General features: G+C 35.5%; 1 protein-coding gene across 1 annotated transcript in view; it reads left to right on the plus strand.

The window, feature by feature from the left end:
• Window positions 1–5,984: 5,984 nt before the first annotated feature.
• Window positions 5,985–10,555, plus strand: part of LOC111085338 (FMRFamide-activated amiloride-sensitive sodium channel-like) — a 45,180-nt gene continuing 40,609 nt past the window's right edge. The window contains exon 1 of the mRNA XM_022383465.1: window positions 5,985–6,331. Within this exon, the coding sequence (XP_022239173.1) occupies window positions 5,985–6,331 (347 nt within the window). The remainder of the gene's footprint in view (window positions 6,332–10,555) is intronic.

Below are 10,555 nucleotides of genomic sequence, written 5' to 3' on the forward strand. Positions count from 1 at the left end.
CTAACTGATTCTGTATAGCGTCAGTTGGGCTGGGTGGTGCCCAATGGTTAGTTTGCCGGATTGAAGAGCTGAGACTCCGTGCATGGTTCGGGTCTCGTTCTGCCCAAAAAAACGCCCTCCGCTCTTTGGGGTCGTGGGTACATTATAAGAGTAAAGGTCAAATCCCACTATTCAGGCTGACAAGAGAAGCCCAAGAGGTTGAAGGTGGGTGGTCTTCTTTTTAATCAATCACTTCAAAATTAAGGACGGCTGTCACATACAGCCCCTGCGTAGCTTTGTACGAAATCCAACAAAGAGAGGGTCGAATTTCCCAAAAGAAATTTTTTACGTAACATATGTATATGTATATATCAAAACTTACAGAAGCTAACTGTACGGCATGGTACAAATCACTGTTTGTTTCTATAGTGATCTAAGTAACAGAGGTTGTCATATAAAAGTAAAGTTTATTGAAATAAACTACCTATTTAAGATTCGATGATCTACATTAAAAGTTTTGAAGAATAATCGGGCATGATGTCGCCAAAGAGCTATCACATGGTAAAGCGGTTATGGGGCTAGCAGTAAATTAACTTATGTATATATATTTATTTATCACTATGGCAACAGGTTATATAGCTTTATTTTGTAGATTTATGACATGTGGTGATGAATGACTTATTTACATCATCAAGCTCACTCTGCAGCTAATCATGTCGTACCTACTTCACCAATCAAATCATGCATTTAGTATAAAGAAGCGGTTACTAATCAGATATTGCTTTTTTTGGGGGGGGGAGGGGTTTACAAGAGTTGCGCTTTTCAATGTTTGACGTGTGTGTCTTAATGTCGATAAGTACCAGGAGATAAATGGTTACCGATTTAACATTTAATTTAAACCAGTCGCTTTATCATAACGTTTTTACAACAAAAGCCAAGAGAAGTATTAAGACTGCAGGATATCATAGATTGTGTGCAGCCATACAGTTTATGTTCTATTGCATGACAGCCATAAAACGTAAGGATAGACTTGGTTGTGTTTCAACGTTGTCATAAAATTTCGTACAAAGACATCTCGAGAACAAGTATCAGTCAACAATAAGGCTTTTAATGAACATTATCGACTGATGTCCGTCTTTCACGTATTCTTAGAATTAAAAAGTTCATTACTGCATTTCATCAGGTACTCACGCACAGCAAGATACTGGATCGATATATTTTATACACACACAAAAATCTTTTGTAATTAGGTTCAACAAGAACTTTCAAAATATTTTAAAAGGCGGGTGGGGTGTCTGTTGTTGAAACACCAATTAAAGTGGCAACGAAACACGAGAACAGAACATGTGGTCATGGAAGAACGATGACGTAAGCTACTTACTACCAGTGACAACCTTCCTAATTACTGGTTTAATCAAACTAGGAGAGGGGGTCTCCATTTTTAGTTTGCTGGAACTGTTTAGGACTATCACTTCACTTTTTTTTTTAATTTATTCATTAAAATAATAGTGCACTGGATATTGAAACTTATAACTTTGGTTATTCTGCATGTAAAGTAAGACAGAATGATACTCTGGTTATCCTGCTTCCCAGGTTCTAAATTAAACCTTCCCACTGTGAGTAATAAGCACGCTTTAAAATATAGTTTATTTAAAATGTTTTATTTAGTTAAAACGTTTCCTAAAACCAAATGCAAAACTCCATACACTGATCCCGAATTTCTCTCTAAACATATATTTGCTTACCATTTTCAAACTGTCGTCATTTTGGTTACACTAGCTCCTTCAATAGATTGTGGTTTAATTACTGATTTTTATTCTGTTCCTGATATAAAAAAAAGAGCGCCATCTTTCGTAATCTATATATTGCTTGATTTAGAATTTTGTGAGAAGCTGCAAAAAGGCTACTAGTACATAACAATAAACCACAAAATAAAAACTACACTATATCAGTAAGCTTATTGTATAGGCAATTATTATACGAGTTTTTTTTTCATTTCGCCCATCGTATCACAAGTTACGTAACCATAAGCTTATATTTATCACAATATGACGATATCCATGAAACTTATGTTGTTGTTGTTGTTTTTATATATCGCAAGATGAATGCGCTCAGTTCAGGGTACAGGTATATGAAATTATATATTTTAATTTTTTAACTAAGTTCTCTTTAATTTATTTATTTGTTGTTAAGCTCAAAGCTTTACAATGGGCTTCTGTGTTGCGCCCATCATGATATTCGAGTCCTCAGAGTTACTGCTGAGCCACGCGGGAACGTTTCGTTTCTGTTGTGCTGTATAAAAGTTTTATATACATAGAAATTGGTTTATTTCTTAAGTTAAAAATAAACAGCGCCATTTCTGTGTAGTTCCAAATCCAGCTATTTATATTAATTGACCACTAGTCCCAAATCCAGCTATGTATAGTAACTGACCAATAGTTCCAAATCCAGCTATGTATAGTTACTAACCAATAGTCCAAAATCCAGCTATGTATAATAACTGATCAATAGTCCAAAATCCAGCTATGTATAGTAACTGACCAATATATTGGTCAGTTACTATACATAGCTGGATTTGGAACTATTGGTCAGTTACTATACATAGCTGGATTTTGGACTACTGGTCAGTTACTGTAAATAGTTGGATTTCGAACTATTGGTCAGTTACTATACATAGCTGGATTTCGAACTATTGGTCAGTTACTATACATAGCTGGATTTGGGACGTTACTAATCCAGCTATGTATAGTAACTGACCAATAGTCCCAAATCCAGCTATGTATAGTAACTGACCAATAGTCCCAAATCCAGCTATGTATGTTAACTGACCAATAGTTACTAATCCAGCTATGTATAGTAACTGACCAATAGTTCCAAATCCAGCTATGTATGTTAACTGACCAATAGTCCCAAATCCAGCTATGTATGTTAACTGACCAATAGTCCCAAATCCAGCTATGTATTTTACTTTATTAGAGCTTCTCATAGGTAGCTAGGGCTAAATAGTGTCAAAAAGATGCCCGAATACCTTCCACACACAATGGTTTTGAGCGTCGCTTGTCAGGTAAGTGCTAGAAGGTAGTTATCAAGATAGTTTTATGGGATCAGTATGATGCCAAAAAATCCTTTGATAAAACTCACCACATCAGAAACTTTAATATTATTGACATGTTTCAGCATTATACTAGATTAACTTTCAGTAATATTTTTAATTTTTGAAACAACATTTTCTAACTATAATAGATTTGTTTATATTTTTATCGGGCAAGGGCTGTCCATGTGGTAGAGCTCTTAGATATCAAAGATGTCGAACCGCGTTCGAACTACATTAAACTTAGGGACGAAGACGATAGTTTTAGTAGCTTTACCAAAAATTTTAAATACAGATATAATAATCCTCGACTTATCTATGTTTACTTATTTTTTAATTCCTTCCATATTTTTGTACAAAAGGTTTTTTTTTGTTTGTTTGAAGTTAAGCACAAAGCTACACAATGGGCTATCTGTGCTCTGCCCATCACGGATATCGAAACTCGGTTTCTAGCGTTGTAAGTCCGCAGACATACCGCTGTGCCACTGGGGGCTTGTACAAAAGGACGTGAACTTTTGCATCCAGGCTCTTGACACCCATAATATAATTCGAAGAGCGTTGTGAGGGGGGATACCAAAAATGGGAAGACAAATATCTTTGTTAGGAGTTTTCATGTTTGACCAAACCAATTTACTTGCAAAATGGTATTAACATTTAATGTACCGTTCAAAACAATATTGTCATTTTAAATCTGGAAACTTTCAAGTACGAGCACCATAAGAAGGGGGTCAAAAGGAGTTTTGGGAGTTCTCAGAACTGAAATGACGGATTTCCAAGAAAACTGACATGTTTTTACATGAGATCGTTCAAAATAAATACCTAAACTTATATTACCGAAATTTTCGTATTGCGACTGCCAGATGAAGGATAAAGGAACACATGAAATTGGCTGCAGGGATTCACTTTAAAATAGGCATGGACATGAAATAGTCATTAAAAACAAGGTGTGCAAGATGTAGGTGTTGTTTTGTGCGAATCTTTATACATAATATACTAATTACTATCATTTTCCTAAATACAAAGTTCTTTGCTTTACATCAATAATCCAACAGTTACAGCATTTCTTTTTTTCTCATTTAATTGGCTAAAAAATATTTCCATCACTATATAAGTTGGTTTAAACCATTCAAAATATATTTTGAAATTTTACTGTAAATGTGCATTACATTGCTTTAGAATCGAAACAAGATTCCAAATATTAGAAATTTGCTAAGTCTCAAAGTTTTTAATTGTTCATAAATTGGCAGTGTCTGATATAAAAATACATTTCTGTTCTTTTTACTTAAATATTACAGTTCGTTTTGAAAATATTTTAATTATATATATATTATACATAAACATATTTATTATATATATATGTATGTGTGTGAGTTTTCTTGTGAAAAACAGTATAGATTGGTGATGTCCACCAAATTTCTTACTCTTGACTGAAATGAGTTTGTTCAACGTTCGTGCAAAGCTACTAGAGAGATATCTGCGTTAGCCGTCCTTCATTTTTAAATGATCGACTACAGGGAAAGCAGAGTCAACACCACCAATCGCCAACTCTGGGAGTACTACCCCCAGTGGCACAGCGGTATGTTTGCGGACTTACAACGCTAGAATCTGGGGTTCGATACCCGTGGTGGGCAGAGGACAAATAGCCCATTGTGTAGCTTTGTGCTTAACTTCAAACAACAACAACAGTTTACACGACCACCGTTAACCGAACAGCGAGACTGATTGCCACTGTTATAACGTGCTCATAACTGAAAGGGCGGTATGTACAACAGATAGCCCATTGTGTAGCTTTGTGCTTAATTACAAATAACAACAACCACAATAACTGGGAGTACTCTTTACCAACGAATAGTGGGATTGACCGTGATATTATAACGCCTTCACGGCTGAAAGACGAACATATTCGGTGACAGGTTTCGAACCCGCAACTAGTAAATTGCGAGTATATTCCCTAATTGAAAAGGTTTGGTTGTTGTTAAGTGTAAAGCTACCAAATCGGCTCATCATGGGTATCGAAACCCGATAGTTCGGCATGGTCAAGTGGTTAGGGCGCTTGATTAGCAATCTGAGGGGCGCGGGTTCGAATACCCATCCCACCAAATATGCTCGCCCTTTCAGCCGTGAGAGCTATATAATTTGACGGTCAGTCCCACTATTCGTTGGTAAAAGTGTAGCCCAAGAGTTGGCGGTGGATGGTGATGACTAGCTGCCTTTCCTCTAGTTTTCACTCTTAAATTAGGGGTTAGCGCAAATAGCCCTCGTGTAGATTTGCGCGAAATTCAAAACAAACAAACCGTAACCAAGTTTTTAGTGTCGTAAGCCAGCAGACTTACAGCTGAGCCACTGGGGGGAGGGGGGAGGGGAGGGGAGGACGACTGAAAAGACACCAGTAATACAATACGAGTTCGATTAGATTGTTGTTTTTTTTCAATTATTTGTTTTACTTCCACATTCATATAAGACATCTATTAAATTACATTTATTTTCCTTCGATCTGAAACCTCCGCTAGCTCAGAAGTAAACTTTGGGCTTATAAAGCTCAAATCGGGGGGGGGGGGTCGATTCCCCGCGTTAGACTCATAGCAACCTTCAATGCGAAAAGACAACTCTTGTTTTCCTCTTGGTACATCTACGTCACTGACATCATTACCTATGATAATTGTCTTAATATTTCTTCTCAATTTATCAGCTATCTTTTTTTTTGTTCTTAAAAATATTTACAATTCAAATGGATTCAAAACATACAAATATAGTGTGTCCGTAAATATTAACAACAAACAAAAAAAGGAACGTGAAGTAAAGTATTATAAAATGGAAACTGATAGACGTAGACACCAGAGAAGTTGACGTAACAGTAAAACACGGTAATAGAAACTCGGAGTCTCTAGTGCACGCAGCGTTATTTCGAAGCTCTATGATTCAGAACAGCAAACCCAGAGCTGTAGTTCCAGTACAGCCTCAGTCAGACCAGCTTGCAAGACCTGCCATGGGTAAGGAAGAACCGAACGTCCCGCTTAAAGAATTTTTCAAAGGTCTTCTCGAACGTTCCAACGTAAATGGAGTGTCTCACATTGCAAGCACCTCGAGTGTTCTCAGACAATGTGTCTGGGTTCTGGTGCTGGTGCTGGGGCTTTTCGGTTGCATCTATGAGAGTTATCAGTTTCTAAAAGTGTACTACACTTACCCGGTAGTGGTTACTCTGGACGTCGAAAATAACTGGACACTACCTTTTCCTTCATTAACCATTTGTAATCTAAATAGGTAACTATAGGTTATTTTCGTTCTCTATGTTTCATGTGAGTTTTAGATTATTTTCTTACATTATCTTTCATTACAAATTGTAGAAAAATCGTAAGGCAACGCAACAGACTTAAACCTGAAAAAAAAAATCAATGCCAGAGAAGGTTATTTAAGTACTGTGAGTAACGCAAGTATTGTGAATATCTTTGTTTTTGTAAGTTTTTTACATTTGTCAGCCTGTTTGAAAAGATAAAAGATGAAAACTTGAACAGGAAGAAATGATTTTCGTAAACTCATAGTGTGGCAGATTTTATAAATTCCTCTAAAATATTAATTAACAAATTAGAACATTTATAAATACATACGTTATCCAGTACATGTTTTCTTCTATATATAGATATAACATACAAAGATTATCGGGTGAAATAAATTTTCCCAAACCGACTTTTGTACACAAACTTCAATATTTCATCAACAGGATATCGCCTCTTTGCGTATATACATTACCATAATGAAAAGTTTTTTTTTTTGTTACAGGAAATCAAACATGAATAATGGTTTTCTGAATTTTCTTATGACCTAATTTTTTTTTTATTTGTTGTTATGACTATATCATCCCGAGGAATTGTTCCGTCATTATGAACCGATAATAACTCTTTATGAGCATAATCTCCCTCATAACAGGAAATCGGAACAAATTTAATGAAAAAGACGAATATAATTTTCACAAGGAAACGTCCTTGGCATAGCATAATACGAACAATTCTTAAAATGAATATTTTTTGTTTGTTTATTGTTAAGCAATTGTCTGTAGTTAAGCGCAAAGCTACACAATCAATGGACTACCTTTGCTCCGCCCACAGCGGGTATCAAAACCCGATTTTAAGCGCTATAAACTCTCAAACTTACCGCTGAGACATCGTGGGGGCTTGTAATAAGTAAACGCTTTCCATAGCACACGTAACGCATTCCCCCCCCCCCCAGTGGCGCTTACAACGCTAGAAACCGGGTTTCGATACGTGTGGTGGTCAGAGCACAGATAGCCCATTGTGTGTGTAGCTTTGCGCTTAACTGCAGACAAAACAAAGTGATGCATTTTTAACAACTTAAATATTTTTAATGCTATGCAAATGTATTTTTAATGGATGATTATATTTATCAAATTACTCCATTTTAATGGGGGACTCAAATCCCTCTCACAGAACATGCTCGTCCTTTCAGCCGTGGGGGCGTTATTACGTGACGGTCAATATCTACTTTTTGTTGGTAAAATAACGTCCCAAGAGTTGGCGGTGGGTGGTGTTGACTAGCTTCCCTCCCTCTAATCTATTACTGCTAAATTATGGACGGTTAGTGCAGATAGCCATTGAATAGCTTTGCGCAAAATGTTTCATTAATTTATCAGATTAGACCTCTGACGATTTCGGTTACAAGATTTTCTCATTTGAAAGTACATAAATTTATTAGAATTATTTCAGGTATATATTTCAACGTGTAACGATTGTACTGATCTAAATAAGAAATTTTATATTTTGAAATACGTTGATTCTGGTGATTTCAATTATTTTGCTTTTGTTAATTCTACTGGCCTAAAATATATATATATTATAAATATTTTGGCATGTATTGATTCTAGTGGCCTAAATAACATAGTTTGAATATAATGATATGTGTTGATTCTGATGGTCTAAAACACATATTTTTTATTATTTTGACGTGTATTGATCCTGTTGGCCTAAAGCATGTATTTTAAATATCTTGGCAAGTATTGATTCTGGTGCCCCAAAAAACAAAGTTTAAACATTTTGACATGTGTTGATTCTGGTGGTCTAAATCAGACACTTTAAATATTTTGGCAAGTATTGATTCTGGTGCCCCAAAAAATAAAGTTTAAACATTTTGACATGTGTTGATTCTGGTGGTCTAAATCAGACATTTTAAATATTTTGACATGTCATGATTTTAGTGATCTAAATTTGATGTCTTAGTTATTTTGACAAACCAAATTTCTAGTGGGCTAAATCAGAAACTTTACATATTTTGATATGTTTCGCTTCATATGGTCTAAATCAGATATCTTAAATATTCTGACATGTGATGATTTGGGTGGCCTAATTGAGGTTAAGTCTGATGTCGTAGTTAATTTGTCAAACGCATATGAATGTAAATGTGTATTGAATCTTAGAAAAATATCTGCCTTTTTTGAAGTACATAAAAAACAGACTACCAGTGGAAAATGTCTTGGATTAGATTTGTGCCATTTTTGTGTTTTAGTCAAACTTGTACGTATGATATTAGATTATGGTTGATTCAAAGACTCTGTCTGTGCTTTATACTTGTTTGTCCATCACAGAGAATCGAACCCTTAATTTTAGCGTTATAAGTCCACAAAGTTACCGCTGATCCACCTGATAATAGGCTATTTAATTAATAGTAACACAGAAAGTGAATTCTGTAGCCCATCAGTGGCACAGCTGTATGTCTGCGGACTTACAACGCTAGAAACGGCGTTTCGACACTCGTAGTGGGCAGAGCACAGATAGCCCATTGTGTTTTGTGCTTAACTATAAACAAACAAACAAATTCTGTGTAAGTAGGAATAATAAACTTTTTTTTTTTTAAGCAGGCTTTTTATACATTTTCAATCAACGTAGAGTCCGCGTTTGCCAAGAGACGGACGTGGTCTAGTGGTTATCATCTCGGGTTGCGGATCGTTAGGTCCAATGTACTTCGAGAAGCGACAACCTGTTGAACATACCGCTCTTTCAGTTATGAGCACGCTCTAACAGTGACAATCAGTCTCGATGTTCGGTTAATGGTGGTCGTGTAAGCTGTTGTTGTTGTTTGAAGTTAAGTACAAACCTACACAATGGGCTATCTGTCCTCTGCCCACCACGGGTATTGAAACCCGGTTTTTAGCGTTGTAAGTCCGCAGACATACCGCTGTGCCACTGGGGTGGGGTAGGGGCGTCATGTAAGCAGTTGGTGATACTGAAGGTTAGGGAGAGTTATGCCTAAACCTTACGGTCTCTAACCAGACCTTTTTAACCCAAAAGTCATTCATACTGAAAATACCAACATGTTTTCAATATCTATAATCACCTGACAATTTATGAAATTAATACAACTACACAATGGGCTCTCTGCACTGTCTACCGCATGGAATCGAACCCAGAATTTTAGATCCTGATGAGCAATAAAATTGAATCGGGTATACGCGCGCCCCACGCTTGGTATTGCTGGCTCATAAAAATATAGTTAATAAAAAGGGGATAAAAAGTCTCATAGATTAATTTACTCTAACCCTGCCTTAAAGAATTTCAAGTGCCACGGCTATTGAGAATTCCCTCTTGTTTAAAAAATAAAGTGGCAGTAAAAATAATTTGCTTTTAGGTGTATTGTAAAAAGAAAGTATAATTACAGCAAATTTTAAAGATATTCGAAAAATATTTTATAATATGAGTTTTCCAAAAGGAAAAAATATCATCAAAGTGTGTTATTTTTCTATAGGAGTCAGGCATCTAATCTTCATACATTATGGTTTATAATGCTAAGTTTATGGGATCTACGACAGAACTCGTATTATTTATTAGCCTGGTTCATAAAAAAAAATACACCTCACATCAGTATGGTGAGATTAGAAGAATTCATTACACCTTTCAGAATTGAATATGATTGGTACATTAAAGAGAGTGCTATATCTTGATGTTGCTCGTAAAATTTAAATGGCTTTACACCCTGGAGTTACAACGGGTGAACGTCACGTGAAATCTACTGTTGTTTACTTCCGGAAAAGCATTATCTATCTATATATATATATAAAAACATATATGGACTTTACTTTGCTAGAAAAAATTCTATTTTGAAACGCATTCAGCTTGATTTTTTAAACACAAGCAGATGATGCAGGGTGAGAGATTTACGAAAGTTGTTTTTTTTTACGAGATACGCCAGTGGCTATATTAAGATTTAAAGTATATAACAATAGAATGATTCGTGTCCATTGTGCTTGATTCTTTAAACAATATTTTATTTTCTAAATTAATTTTTTGTGAAAAGCGGTAAGTGACATGTGACTTTAAAATATCTTACTTGATATTCGTGCGTCTATCTTGAAAGTCTGTATAACCAATGTATGAAAAAGAAATCCCTCAAATGACTGACGGTATTTTAAAAGGAAATGCAATTGTAGAATTAATGTTTCACCAGTTATGAATATATATATATATATATATATATATATAT

Source organism: Limulus polyphemus, unplaced genomic scaffold (assembly GCF_000517525.1).
Source record: "Limulus polyphemus unplaced genomic scaffold, Limulus_polyphemus-2.1.2 Scaffold338, whole genome shotgun sequence".
Lineage (NCBI taxonomy): Eukaryota > Metazoa > Arthropoda > Merostomata > Xiphosura > Limulidae > Limulus > Limulus polyphemus.